General features: G+C 40.7%; 1 protein-coding gene across 4 annotated transcripts in view; it reads left to right on the top strand.

Annotated features, from left to right (window-relative positions):
* The first annotated feature begins 1,607 nt into the window (after nucleotides 1-1,607).
* The window catches only part of plppr2a (phospholipid phosphatase related 2a), an 82,395-nt gene continuing 68,242 nt past the window's right edge, over nucleotides 1,608-15,760 (top strand). For all 4 annotated transcript variants that reach the window (XM_086288344.1, XM_086288340.1, XM_086288342.1 and 1 more), the window contains exons 1-2: nucleotides 1,608-2,044; nucleotides 11,308-11,435. In XM_086288344.1, the coding sequence (XP_086144470.1) occupies nucleotides 11,343-11,435 (93 nt within the window). In that variant the 5' untranslated portion in view covers nucleotides 1,608-2,044; nucleotides 11,308-11,342. The remainder of the gene's footprint in view (nucleotides 2,045-11,307; nucleotides 11,436-15,760) is intronic.

The raw sequence follows: 15,760 nt of genomic DNA, 5'->3' as shown, positions 1-15,760 counted from the left end.
ATTTCACAAACTGTTAGATTTGATTTCCACATCTACTTGTAGGTAAATAATTGCACAACAGGAAGGTTATTTGATTAGTCCATGCCCATTTGTGGCCTTTATTCTTACTTACTTACAATGCTAACAGTTTCACCAGCACGAGAAACTAAATCACCATTGGGTTACTGGTGTTCTTCGCCTCTTTTTTTGATGGATTGTCAATCCTAAAATAGGTCAGGAGCTGTGTGCATAAAATAAGCCTGCGGGCTGTTAATGCCCCAAAGGTAATGCTATATTAATGAAGACTGGGCATAGCGGAAGCCACTAGGAGCCTACCACACAAAAAGACCTAAGACCTCAACCAAGAGCAACCTTGATTCCTTTTGCACCTCTGAGCTGCAGACACCAACATCCTATTAATGTCTAAGTGGACAAAAGAGTGAAAAAACCTGACTTTTGAAGCTTCTAGCAAAAGGTAATCAGATCTGAGATTTTTAATGCTCATCCAGTGACTTAAAGGGGACCAGCTATACTTATTCCCCCAAAACATATTTTTATTCTTGAAGACCCACCAGCTCTCTCATTCATATTATACAGAAACAGCTGTTTTGGACACTACCAACAAGAAAGCTTGTATTTTTTTGTTATGGTGCCTATGACGCTTATTATATTTGTTGCATTTGAGTAGCGAATGCCAAAGAAATGGCTCTGGAAACTTGTTTTCTTGGCATTCATTTGCTGCTAATAACAACAATATGTTTTTTATTTTGGGAAATTTTAAGATATTTCTGTCTCATCCAAAAGCGATGAGAGTTCTCTGCAACTCTCTTCATTACATTGCCACTGCTGCTCCTGTCTTCAGCTGTCAGTATGGCATTGTCCTGACCCTTTACAGAGAAGCATTGCTTCAGAACTGGTGGGCTTTATGAAGAAGGGGCCGTCAGATGCTTGTTTTGCTGTTTTATTGTCTGTTTCTTTAAAATCTACATGAAATACTGATTGCTAAAAACATTTTGCCAAGCTTGTATTGCATTTCTGTATTTTTTTTCTCTGCATAACAGCAAACTTTCATTCACCTCTGGGGTAAACGTGCACTAGTGTCCAGCCTGGCTCTCGGCTACCAGCTCTGACCTAGATCAATAGCCAGCCATGTATCATTAACCCACATCCAGAGTGTGCTTTGCTGGAGGCATGCAGCTGTGAAACCTTATAAACAAACAAACAACCCCCCCCCCCCCCCCCCCCCCCTCCACACACACACACACACATGAGAAACCTTCCTTTCCACTTCCATCCCATTTTTTTAAATCTGTGGAATTCCTTGACCCCTCTTTCCTCTGATGTTCCGGTCAAGTTTGTGTCCTTTACGTGAATGCACAAAGGACAGAACAGTAAAAGGGGAAAAGAAGAGAAACCAAGAATGGATGGAGGGAGTTAGATAAAGGAAGAGATGGATGGATGGAGGGAGAGAGAGAAGGGGAGGGATGGAGAGGCAAAACAAGCTTTGAATACAAATGAGCTGACACACAATGCATGCCCTCCCTTCCTCTCTCTCCTTCTCTCTCTCTCTCTCCCCCTCTCTCATGCTCTAGATCACTGTCTCTCTCTCACACACACTCTTACTTCCTCGAACACATGTGCTTGCACTCTCTCCCTGTCCTCTGTGTCTCCTCATCCGATCAGCGGAGCACAGGAGGTGATTTCTGCCACTTGATTTATTAGTCATCGCTGGTTGTTGGAACAAGCTAATTAAAAGGAGCGTGAGCGTGTGTGTGTGTTTGTGTGTGTGTGCATGTGTATTTGTGTGTGAGATTTAGAGACTGACGCTGCTGCTGCTTCTTCTGCTGCTGTTGCTGCCGTCCCCTTCATCAGCTCTCTCACGCTTTGCTGTGGAGCAGGCGAGAGGAGAGGAGAGAGAAGAGGAAGAAGAGGAAGAGAAGGAGGAGAAAGAGAGAAGGGGCAGACACCTGGGTGGAAGGACATTTTCACACCACTTCCCCTCATCATCTCTTCTGACATGGCCACTGCTTAGGAATCTGGTGCCGTGGCAACCGTCAGATCCAAGGTAAGGAGGGAGGGGGAGTGGTGAATGAAGAGGCAGACGGGGAGGCTTTCCTCTCCTCGCTCCCATGCCGGGATGATTTGAACAGCATGCCTGCCCGGGATGCTGTAACGGAGCAGCCGCTGTTGGATTTTCTGCACCCTAACCGGTCAAAGACCCGCTGTTACGTGCTTCTTCTAAGAGTCGTGTGAATGTGGGGGGAGTGTCTCTCGGTGGTATTCCCCAAACAGAAGCCCTAATTATTGAGCACCGGGCAAATCCTATTATGGTTTTACTCTCACCCTTTTACTTTGTTCTTTTAATAGTATAAGGGATTGCCCCTTAGTCAAAGGAGTGGGATGTTTGCTGTTTGTTTGTGACTCAACTCAGGTGTCAGGATAGGTGCATTGTTCACACATAGCCTCTATGTGTGGAAGAAGCGTGCTGAGTAGGACTGTGCATGCAATCTGAACTGCAAGTGAGTGGTTTGACAATTGCAGGACAAAAAATAAATAAATCTCAACACACTGAACACACACAAAAGCGAGCTGAGGTATTCGACAGTTTGCTCTGATCGCATGTTCTGGCACCTGACTCCATGCAAATGGTCCAAAACAGTGTCCAAAATACAGAGTAATACTCTGCTGACAAAGTCTTGGATATTTCGTTTGCAGCTCGTGTATGTCTTTGGCTGTGGTGCAGACATGAAATAGAGGAACGGGTGACTGACAGTTGGTATTTTAACGCTGCATTGCTGCTGCACATCCTCTCATGTTACCGCTGCACAAATGTGGATTTTTGCATAAAAAGACATGCAAGAGCATGCTTTGGTAAAGCAGGAGTGAGCATGATCCAGATTGTTTTGCCCAATTAGCTTTTGTGTGTGTGTGTAATAGAGAGAGAGGTTGTGTCTAAGTGTGTGCTTACATGCACAGGGATGTCCTGGGGCAGGGTGGTGGACTGCAGAGGCAAAAGAGAGGACATATGGCTGCCTGGGTCTCTACTCTTTGACGGGAGTCCTCAGAGCAGCAGACGATTCAAATGTCCTGCTCCCCCTGAAGTGCAGGCGTGTGTGTGTGCTTGCTAGTGTTAATTCAACTTTCCCCTCTGCTGCTCCCTTTGCTTCTCTCATCTCCACCATTTTGATTTCAGTTCTCTCATGTTTTATATTCCGATGGGTGTATTGCTGGTGTGTGTGGCTATGCAACAAAGTCTCTTTGTCTCTGGTCTGTTTTGGGAGTTTCTCACCATCATTGTGTCTGCTGACAGGTTGATTTCATTTTCTCTAATTGATAGATGGACTATTCGATTAGGCCCCTTTTCACATGGACCTTTTAAAAAACCAGCTGGACCGCTTCTCACTTTCATGCACTCACTCTGCTATACAGAAACAGATTTTAACCAGCATTTCTAAATGACTGCCACAGGCTCACTTTTTCAAGAACGTAAGTAATTGCAGTTCGAGGTGGATCAGTTATGTATGACCTGCTGATTGCAGTTATCTAAGAACTAAGAAGTCATTGACACTTTTTTTCCCTCCAAAACTGCATCAGGGTATAAGATCTTCTTTTCCTCTCTCTCCAAACAAATCTCAATATAAAGGGCTCCACTTTGCTGGAGAAAAAGGATATAAATTGCAGTATATCCTGTTTATCTGTTGCCAGGTTCAGACTGCACAATACCAGCCCAATTTTGGTCAATTCAAGTCACGCAGGACATCAGTTCAAGAACTGTAAAATTGAGTAGACAGCCTGCATCATAAATTGCCAAGTCCTACCCACTGGTATCTTTTAAGGGGTCAAGCATGATTGCTTGGGGAGCAAAAGACGATTTTATGTCTCTATAATGCTCTAATCTGACTTGGTGATTATCATGACAATAATATTGTGTAGTCTGAGCCCAGTATACTACAACATGCCAGCATTTCTTTGTAATTATACCTTCAAAATGCCAGTGGTGGTAATGTTACTATGCTGCTGTCTCCAGCTTTTTTATTTCAAGTAGTGCTGACCAAGTTCTGACCACAAGGCATCTCCAGTCGCTACATAATTGCATGAAATCTTCACAGAATCATTTGTATCTCTGTTAGTCTGTCAAATGCACATTACATTTATTAATCCAGAATCACCCTTTGGGCCACTGATTCAAAAAATTCTTAAATACGTGTTCTGACTCAACTTTTTCCCATTTCATCAAAGGATACACTCGAGTTTATATCACTTCCCTGCTTTCAGTTAACACACTGCATGGACTGTGAGGATCAAACTTCTGCTTGCAATCATCAAAATCATCAAAATCTTTTGGTCTCCCAAAGGGAAATATCCACCTCTTAGCCTGACCGATCAAGAGACTGCATAATCTTAATGCACACAGAGCTCTTTCAAGGTGGTGGAGTGCTCCCCTTCACAGGCCCCTGAAGCAGACACTGGTGTAGTGCGGATCCGAATGGTCCCAAGCCTTATCAAATCAAGCTATTGGTATCGGTTCCAATAAAGCCTGAAGCCAGAGCTCTGTAATAGAGATGGCACGATACCACTTTTTTATGTCCGATACCGATATCATAAATTTGGATATCTGCCGATACCGATATGAATCCAATATAGTGTTTTTTAATCAACAAAACTGTTTTTTAAATATCTTGCTGCATTTTGTATAAGTTCATACTCAAGTTTAAAACAACAACTACACTAAAGCTATTCTGTTATACCTGTATGTAAAAAAAAATATTTCATAGTTCAGCAATACTGATCAATTTAATAAACTTAAACCTACACCATCCTCCCTATTCTGGTATTTTAAAGAGTACTTAGCGTAAATATTAAGCAACCTAACTAATAGGATTCCAACTCCCAGCAACCACAAAAATAAATAAATAAAAAATAGGGAACCACCCCTCACGCTCCACCTCGTGATGCTTAATCGACGTAATCAACCTTAATTTGATGCAGTGTGGAAAAAAATGCACAGAAATCAATTATTTTTCAATATATTAAAATATTAAATAGATTCAACATCTTTCTTCAACAAAATTGCAGACTGCACAGATGGTACATTCCCAAAGGAAAAAGTACTATAGCTTACTAGGGTATATTAGACTTACTATATACAGTAATTGACTTCTATTCATTTTACATCAAATTAAAACTTTGGGTGTCAGATAATTATTTATTAAAAGCTAGACATTTTAAATGAGAATAAGAAAGAAAAGTATGTCTTTGTGCCCCCTTTTCCCTGTTAATGCCCTATCGGCCCCCCTGGCTAAACTTTGCTAGATCCGCCCCTGCACAGTTACCAGCGTGAGCTACATAGAAAAAGATCCTGGTGTAGAAAGTAATATTAAATAAATTCTAACAACAGCTTATCAAGCTTAAATGTGCTGCTGTTGTTTATCCGCTGGTTTCCTCTTTCTGGTGCAAAGTGGGCCAGAAACAAACAAGAGAGACGGACTCGCGACAGAAAAGCCGATCTGATCATTAAGCAGTTTCATGATTGAAGTAGCAGCAAGAAGAGGCAGTCGCTCCATATATCGTTTGTTAAGCTTAACGCAGGAATGCTTTACAAACATTCAGAGATGGACTTACACACTTGCTTTACTTCTCTCGGCGATAACTTTGTCGGAGATGAAATGCCGGGTTGCTAGCGAAGGTCCGGCATGCCACAGCCACTCTATCACGTGATGCATACTGCTCCGACGTGCTAACGTTCTGAGGCGAGTTACGGTGTGTTGCAAGTTTTGTGAGGTGCTTTCGTGATATTTAATGGATCGGATTACATTTTTTATTTTTCTCCGATATCCGATCCAGTAATTTAGGTCAGTAAAGTACATCTCTACTCTGTAAGCTGAGGCAGTTAAAGAATTGAGAACAAGGAGGGTGGGGCACGTAAACGAGAATGAACAGTTTGCAGAACTGGGGGGCAGGCACGTGCAGAGGGGGGCTAGAGGGGCTTGAGCACCCGCCCCTTTCCTGATGGGTGCCCAAAGTGCCCTTTTGTTGAGGCAACTTTTTTTTTTTAAAATTATTATTATTATTATTTTTAATGTGTGTGTGTGTGCGTGCGGAGTCCTGTCTGTGCCCCTCAACAATAATATTTAACTATTAATCACAGTTTTGCTAAATAAAAGGATCTGGCTTGCATCAGTCACATGATCACATTTAACCAATGATCGCCCTTGACGGCAGAACGCGCTGGTTACGAGCCGGGAACGAGCTCACAAAGAGCACGCGCATTTTTAGCGGTCCGGAGCTGTAGGAGAAACACAAGTTAACTCAGAGACACAGACTGATGCTACAAAACCAGTAAGTAGGTGTACAGCGTACACTGTAGTGTATAGCACACAGGAGTATTAGCTTATTACGTACACGTTGGTAAGCTGTCTTGTTGCAGCTGACGAACTGAAACAAGGGGTTATATTTCACTAAAAACGATCTAATATGCATGTCCACATAATTATGCATTATTATAATATTTTAAAAAACACACGCTGTATTTTAAAGAACATACATTAAGAAGCAGATTATATTAGATTTATATTTTAAATAAGACAAAATTTGGATGTTACAGCAGTAACATTATTGTATCTCTACAGTTTAAAAATGTAATAAGCTTTGCCCCTGCACAGAGTGGATAGTGAAACAAATGGAATCATCATAATGACATTATTTCATATTTATTACTTCCCCCTCCTCATTGCTTTATTATTGTAGCTCTAGTAATAAATAATAATGTAAGGATTCTGGATCAGCACCGTGATGCCCATAGTATATACAGTATTCTGAAGAAGGTCTAAAATGTCACTGTGTGTGCGTGCATGTGTGTGTTTTATTTAGATGGATTTTTAAAAAAAAATATTACTCATGATATAACATTGTCCAGACATGGCTGGTAAGGACATGAGGAGGAAACAGTAGGAGCTGTGTGAGGCTACTAAAGGCAGGGCTATAACATTTTTCTGTCATCATTTAGATTAAGTGCAAGAGTTGTTAGGTGTGGATAATTAGATTATAGTTTATTGCAATAGCAAGTTGTGCCTTGTTCTCAGATGGACAGCAAGTGGAGAGTGATATATGAAATGATGGGATGGAAGGAAGAAGAGAAGCAAAGAGTGATTCACAGGCAGAGCCTAAATTATTTCTCACAGTTTTTTGTTGCCTTATGGTTCCAAGCCCTGTCACCAATCTTTGCATTTTGTTATTATCTCATGATACTTGTTTAATCAGCTACCATCTCTCCTATGGACTTTTTAATGTCTACAGTCTCAGCACAGCCCTGCCCTCCAGCACTATCAGCAGCAGGAGCAGCAACCCCTCAACAGCAACATTGTACTGTGGCTGTAGCTCAGGTGGCAGAGCAGGTCAGCCACTAATCAGAAGGTCGGTGGTTCGATCCCAGGCTGCCTCCTGGCTGCATGCCAAATAGCCTTGGGCAAGATACTAACCCCGTGTTTGCCTACTGGTGGTGGTCAGAGGGCCCGGTGGCGCCAGTGTCCGGCAGCCTCGCCTCTGTCAGTGCGCCCCAGGATGGCTGTGGCTACAATGTAGCTGTCATCGCCTGTGTGTGAATGACTGAATGTATTGTAAAGCGCTTTGGGGTCCTTAAGGACTAGAAAAGCGCTATACAAATGCAGGCCATTTACCATGTACCCATCAGGTAAAACATCGGCGACGTTTGCTTTGCCTTGTTGCCCATATTAGATTCTTGATGAATGTGTGTTGTTGTTATTCAGCCTGCTTCAATGTGCCCCTTTTTAACTTTGAGCACCCGCCCCTTTAAACCTCTCTGCACGGCCCTGCTGGGGGGAACCTATATAGATGGCAAAAGGAAGGAGCGTGTTTGGAGGCGTGGTCCCGCTCCTAAAATTCAGATACATAATCTCCAATTAATGATGTAAATACAGATCTATCCAGGGCCTCCCCCTCTTTTACCCTGTGACAGCTGGGATAAGCTTCAGCCTGACTGGATACTGAATTGAATAAGCGGTTGAGAAAACGGATGGATGGATAATGTGAATATAGTAAGTCATTAGCTTTGCATGGCTTGGGATGATCTGATACATTTTACATACATTCATACATTCTAATTAATGTTGCTGCACTATTTTTTTGTGTCAGAATATCTAAAGCTGTGAGATTTATGCAAAAAGGCTGCAGATTCTTCGAATAACCTGCACAGCACTGATTAATGCTCTTGACCTGATGCAAGGACAGTAAGACTAAAAAGATCCATGTCAGCCTCTGGCTCTGTTTTTGTGCTGCATGCTGAGCAGCGGACAGATTTTCCCATACTAATTAGGCTGCAAACCTGCCACCCAAATCAGCACTTGGAGAACACTTCTGAGAAAAAATATAATAGCGATATCAAATGGGATGGCTCAGAAGTTTGCTTATACCCCAAAGGAACGTGACAGGTTTTATTATTCCCGTTCTTGATGTCCCACTTATTAGATATTAATCATTAAAAGCTTCTCCGCCTCATCATTGGCCACCTGAGTAATTTCTCCCAGGACTACATCTACAGGAAATCTGCTACCGCCAACTCACTTTTCCACCCGGTGGCCAAACTGTAGGAGAGAGTCTCATTGTGCTGCCTCCCACCACGGAAATGAAACACAAAGTAACACTTCCCATCAGCCTCCAGAGGAGAAGTAACAGGAACGATTCTTCCCTCTATTTCTGTTTCTCTCTCTTCTCCTCCTCACTGCTGGTTTCCATTACCTGGGGCTTCTGCTTGTTCACCCTGACAGTTACTTTTTTTTGGACAAGTATCACATACCCACAGCTGTACAGACACACACAACCAGACAACCAACCGTCTCTAAAAGCAGTCTTGGTTGGCACATTGCGTTGTTCTGGGGGCTGCTAAGAGCTTGGCTTCATGCCTTATTCATCCCTCAGGCCTATTCTTTCCACCAGTGCAGAAGAATTTAGGAGGAGGAAAGCTGTCCGGCACCTAACACACTACTCACCAACAGGATAGAGGTCAATCTGATAACTTCTGGGCAAAAAAACAAAACAAAGAAGAAAATCTTTTATTTCTTACTGCTTGTCTTCTCTCATCTACTGTCTGTGTATTTTATGTGTGTTTAAAGTGAACTTGACAACAGGAAATTTCAGGGTCTATATCAAGACTGTGACATTTTTAGAAACGATAATGTCATAAAACCAGAAAGACAACACTAACTGTAGCTGAGCACTCCTACTCACTTTGGATGTGACAACAGAAATCAGACTGTACATGCTGCTGGCACGTACAATCTCACAATCCTTGTCTTTTTGTGTTTTTTACACAAAGATTTTTCCCTTCTGTCCTCATTTTTCTTGAAATGTGTGTCACTGTATTTTCCCTAATAAAGACACAGATAGATTGTAGATTGTGGGATATGTTACAGTGACACTGGGGAAAACTGGTTTCAGACAATGGCATGACTAAAATTATTGTGAATGTTTGCAGTGAACTTGCAATGTTGTTGCATTTGAATGGGTGTTAGGACATGGTCTGCTCATTCACAGTCAGGAGAAGGTGCTAAAACTGCAACAAGACAGAGTCAGTCTGTTTAATTCTCATTAAACAGAAATGAAAATATAGTCCAGCCAGAAGCTCATAGACCTGAAACAGAAATTCAGAAATTCCTCTGCAAAGAGTGAAGTAGTTGCTGCAGGACAACAATTTAACTGCAAGATGACATAGGTGCTCTGCAGCCTTGCGTTTATATGGGAATATAACAAAAATACAACCAATTTGCAGCTAGTGTAGTCAAGTTTCCTGTTGCAAAGAGAAAGATCAAATACTAGTTGCCCTCATTGCACAGGTTGACTCCGAAGAATTGCATAGTGTTGGCAATCTGTCTGTGGTTAGAAATTAGAAGGCAGTTATTTGCAAATGTTCCCAAATTGCAGTCAGTCTAAGCTGGCTATGATTGTGATTCTGTCCACTTGCAATCCAAAGTGGTTGCTCAACTACTTGCAGTTGATTGCTGAATGGAAAAAAAACCAACCAAAAAAGGAATAGTTCAACAATTGTGTAAAACCTCCTTACAACCCAGTGCTGGCAAAACCTACTATTCACACTATTCACAGCTCTATGATTTCTGCAGTCTCTACAAACAAAAGAAACACATCCAAATACACTATATGTTCTTCCCAGAAATTAAATTGTTTACACTCATTAAATCGCGATCTTGAATAAACTGTATTGTCTGGGTAATGTTGTCTGTCTCTACAACTAGCTTTGGTGGGCTGTTGTGGCTTTATGCCAATATTGTACCAGCTATGCATTTGAAACAGTATTTCTGGGATTTTATTACATAAAATTCCTGGGACATGTGTAGACCACTCTGTTGTGCAGTTAGTTCAATTAAATTTTATTTATATAGTTCCAGTTTATAACAGCAAAAATCTGCAGGTGATATAAATAGAAGACACTCAACAATATTAGATAGAAAACCCCAACGAGTGTTTAATGACAAAGGGAAGGAAGAAATCCCCTTAAACAGACAGAGACAGCAGAACCAGGCTAAGGGACGGGCAGTCCTCTCCCATGAGGGGAAAGAGATAAGGGGAAAAACACGAGGACAGAGAGATAAGGAACTCTTCTCAAAACTGTAGGAACCACAACTAAGCCTGAAGTGTGAGAGCCAAGTGCTCTATTAGAATAATAAGGTACTACAAGGTCTTTAAGATATGATTATTCAGGACGTGTGGAAAGATTTTACATTCAATCCTAAATTTAACAGGGAGCCAATGAAGATAATTTAACATGGGAGAAATATGATCTCTAACTTCTTAGACAAATGAGCAAAATCATCAAAAATGACCTATTCTGAGAAAATCTTTGTGTGTTTCTCACTCTTATATATATAAAATCTTTAGATTTTGTGCAAATAGTATGAATGAAATGTATGACAGCACGCTTTTCCCTTTTTAAATTCAGACTGCAATAATGCAAAATAATATTTACTCACAGTCAGTGGCAGAACGTCAGTAAAAGGAAGACAAATGAATACATTTATTTAAAAAATCGAATGTAAATGATGGCTCACAGCATGGCTGGTGAGCTCATTAGAGTAGGTGTACTAATGTTAGGGCTTTGGGTACAATCTGCTCTTAGAGTTTGCAACAAAATAACAATAGAAGCATATGAAATAACAGCAAAAAAAAGACATCAAAGAAAGCTTCAGATCTATCCAAAGCTCGTTTGTCCTGAATGGATTTTACTTAATCTTGCACTCTGGGCATGACCTCAGGGCTGGCAAGCACACTCATCTGACTTACTCTCTCTCTCTCTTTCAGGATAAGGTGGTAGAAAGTTGGGCCTGTTCAGGGGGATGTTCAAAGAAACAAAGAGAGGGATGGCCGTGGAGGAGAAGCCGGGCGTGAAGAGCAGCAGCTCCATCGTTCCCTGCTTTCTGTTTGTGGAGGTAAGCAGTATGGACATGCTGATGTATGGCTTGCAGTTTCTGCACTAATCCTGTGTTACACTAGGAAGGAAAACGGTTTTCAATAGAACTGATGAAATCACCAGAAAACTCCTCACCTCACTTTGCAGATCATGCAAAAAGCTTGACCAAATCTCCTGTTTCATGCTGACTCCAGGTTTATCTCTGAGATTGCCCATCGTGTTAGCGAGGAGAGACCTGAGAAGTGACTCACTATTTAACGCCCAGCTTTAAGCGCTTTCATCTCTTTACATCCCTACAGGCTCAGCCTCAGCGGTAACATTTTTTCAGGCTCTCAACAGTGGAGTTTGGGACAGCTCAGCAAATTGCTGACATTCTCACTTTGTGTCACGCGCTCTGCTCTGTTCCAGCACCAGGGGAAGTGGTGGCTTGGTAAAGTGGCTACAGTTGTTCTGTGGCATGCTGAGGTTTTTTCCAGAACATTTGTGAACTGCATGATTCATCGAGGTAGTTGTGGATGTCACAGCAGAGACATAGTGGATTTTCAGCTGATGTACTGCAGGATTTAGGTTTGGGCACACCAAAGGTCATTTTCTGTGGCAGGCTGAAAATTTTCAGAAAAACACGCTAACATGCATGGACACACACACCGCTACATCCCTTGTGGAAAGGGTGCTCTACATTGTTTGTGAGAACAGTCAGACAGATGACTCAGAGGGCTGTGGAAGTCCCAGAGCTTTCACCCATTTGAAACTGAGGTGGTGAAAAGCACAAACTGGTGAGGTAATCAGACGATCTGCAATCTAATTAGACAAAGCTAGCGGTCCTGAAGCTCATTGGCTTCAGCTAAGCCAACCATCAGCTTTTTAGGGAGCAGTCTTTGCAGTTAAAGCATTGTTCTGTTACAGATAAGAGAAGCTGTTTTCACCATTGCTTTCCAGGTGCAACCACAGCATCCTTTTGGATTTAAACATTAGGATTCTGTTTAGTGTTGACAATACATGTGCAGCGCACAGTGTATGTGCTGGATATAATTTGCACTTTATCTGCAGATGGGTCTCATTAAAGGAAACTTTGAACTAGGTGAAGTTTTTGAAATGAAATGCACCTCTCTAGAGGACACGGCAGAGTCGAAGAGTGAAGAAAACACAAAAACAGACATGAGACAAAACACAGTATGTGAGGTGAAAAAGACTGACAGTTGTTGTTTTTCCAAAAACAAGTTATGTCTTGTTTTGCCTGCTGATTTCTGTCAAAATTCATCCTTTCCTGCAGACATAACTCAGTCAGATCTAAACACACCCTTATGATGCACATTTTCAATTCAATGTGACAGTGTAATACAGTACTAGTACATCTCAGAAAATTAGAATAGCACAAAAGGGTTTGCTCCTTATAATTGAATTCAAAAATTAAACTTTATCACATTCTATACATGCACTGCATGTAAAGTGAAATATCACTTTATGTGTGAAATAAGTGAACTCATAATCCCAGTATGTTAGAATATTTCAATATCTCATAAAATCAACCAAAAAAGGATTTGCAATGCAGAAATGTCCAATTTTTGAAATGCTTGTTCATCCATACACTCAATGGGTGTGTTAGAGATCTGTTGTTTTCCTTTCTTCAGCTGTTAGTGCATTCATTGTTTTATATGTGGATGCAAGAGTAAGAAATAAAGGGGGATCCTGGTGTCCTTTTGCTGCCCTTTATCTGAACAGCTCAGCAAATTTGCGCTGTGCACCTACTGTACCAAACTGTTTCAAAGGGGGACCTGAATAATGTAGTTACACTAGCCAACTCCTTCATCAGGCTACCAATGAAACACTGGTGTCTTTGGTTATAATACACTCTAAAAGCTCTCCATTAGGCCACTCCGCCATATGCCTCCCACACACTGGTGCTCAGCCCTCAGGTCTCAGTCAATTCCCTTACTAACTCTTCATCTATGTGTGTCTGTATGTGTATGATTGCACTGTGATAGAGAAGCCTGGCAAGTAATCGAGTTGAAAGAAAGGAGGCCAGCAGCTGTTACCTGTAGAGGCAGAGTAGTGAAAAAAAGGGTTTCTTTGGCATGGGAGAGAAGCTTAAGGCTTCTAAAGCTATTATTTTATATTTATATATATCAAATTAAGCAACTTTTAAACAATAGAATGATTTAAATCTTGTATGGCACAGCTGCAAAGTTATGAGCTATTAGCCAAATTCATTACTGCATTGAAAATTACAATACTGGTGGAGCACTAATGAGGGACAGCAAACGGATTGTTTGCTAAGTCCTGCCTCCATCTAAATTCTTGAACTGTTAATTCTGTATTTAAGAATAACTGGCTCCCCATTTATGGCAACTATTGGTAGCAGAATTAATCCACCGCTGTAAGCTAGCTAATTAAGCTAACACTGTAATATTAAACAGGACTCATTTTGACACACATGTGAAATACTATATTGTAGATGTGCACCATTTAACATAACTTGAAATATAATAAACTAATGAAGACAATTTAATCATGTGGTCTTTTCACTGTGTTAGTAATGATTGGTCACTGATGCAGGGAGCATAGTATAGCTAGCAGTCTTGGGGAAGCAATTTTGAATTGGTACTTTTCTATACTCCTAGTTACTTCACTCAGACATCCTGTGCTTAAGTAGAAGTACAGATACTAGTGTTAAAACATACTCCAGTAAAAGCTGAAGTACTGAGTTAACTTCTATTCGAGTAAAAGTGTCAAACGTGTCAAACCGAAAGTAATGAGCCTGTTTTAAAAATGAAAGTAGAGATATTTGTTTAAAAATGTAGGAAGTAAAAGTAAAAAGTTGTCAGAAAAATAAATACTCAAGTAAAGTACAGATGCCTGAAAATTCTAACTAAGTACAGTTCGTTACCTCCCACCTCTGTTAAACATACTGTTTTAGGCTACTAATACATGGCACCTGCTTTTTCTTTTAATTCTCTTTATTTTCGTCTTTCGATTGTTGATTCTCTATTTGTCTTCACAGTTTTCTTACTTTACTTGTAGCCAGTTGAGTTTGCCCAGATTTACTTTTCTGCCAGAATGAGAGCTGTTTGTTTGTCTTCTCCATGACTGAGCATGGGTAAAGAAAGAATCCAATTGAGTTTTGGGATGGATATGAATTTCTTTGTCTATAATTGCAAAACAGGGCACAGGCCTTGGAGGAGAATGTGTTTTCTAAAAATCCTTCTTGTTTTGTTAATTTTCCGTCTGTTTAATGTTTTAGAATTTTTCCCCTGGATTCACTGAGCTTCATTATGTCTAAAGCATATTGAAAAAGTACACAGAAAATAACTGCATGTATGTATTTGTGGTTGTCAAGCTACAAACAGACTTTTGTTATTTGGAAAAGAAGTTTGGGGATTTTTTTCCTTCTTTTGACTAGATTGATGTGTTTTGTTTGATGATGATCTTTCTGTAAAATGGCAATGGGAATGACATGGCAGTGGATGATCTACTAAAACATTCATCCCTGATAAATGGTAATACTAGATGCAGAAATACTCTAGAGATAAATAGTGTTTACAAGTCATTCTACAGTTAGACATACCCTTACAACAGACTTATATTGATGCAAGTTGGAAATCACAGCACTGAGTCACTGTATAAACTGGGTTGTCTCATTACTGATACTGTTGCTAAGCAGACAGAAAACATCACAGAGCTTTTTTTTTCTCTCCCACTGCTTTTTAAGGGTCGAATTTCTTTTGAGGCATCAAAGTTGGTTGTTTTTTTTTGCAGAACAGTGGTTTTCTAACTCTTACGTCTAAAATATGGCATTAGAAGGTGCCTTCTAAGCAAGCAAGGAAAAAAAACTTACCAGAGTTTTCTTGCCCAAACTTCCATATATTATGACAGCTGCTGTGTGGTTTAAATTCAAAGACACAGCTACAATAACAAACCCATTGTTAGTTCAAAGAGTCCAAGTTACATTCATAATTTTACCTGGATGTTTTCCATGCATTCAAGTTCCCAACCCTGGAGCTTCTCACTGTAAATTGACAGTGTTAACTATTGAGCCTCTACACTGCCTTAAATAACATTACATTATTGATTGTGAGGTGCTTTAGCAGTTTATGTTGCAGGGGATGATTCTTGGAGATGACTGCATATTCTGTGATTGTCAAGGGTTTGTGTTGCTACTTCTCTGGATACTACAAGCTGCCTATAGCATTTAGTAATGTGACATGGACATGCAAATGAAATCAACAGACACTACAGATTTCAACGGCTCTTAGCCAATCAAGAGGTACGAGCATGCTTCCAGAGACAACGGCCAACTGTGACTGAAAGGATAAATTCAAACAGGAAGAATTCTTGATGACAGAA

Source organism: Aulonocara sp. 'chitande type north' Nkhata Bay, linkage group LG4 (genome assembly GCF_057382095.1).
Source record: "Aulonocara sp. 'chitande type north' Nkhata Bay isolate Kocher_YH1m ecotype deep benthic linkage group LG4, A_spYH_male_GT1.1, whole genome shotgun sequence".
In the NCBI taxonomy this organism is placed as follows: Eukaryota; Metazoa; Chordata; class Actinopteri; order Cichliformes; family Cichlidae; genus Aulonocara; species Aulonocara sp. 'chitande type north' Nkhata Bay.
This window is presented reverse-complemented; position numbering and strand designations above follow the sequence as displayed.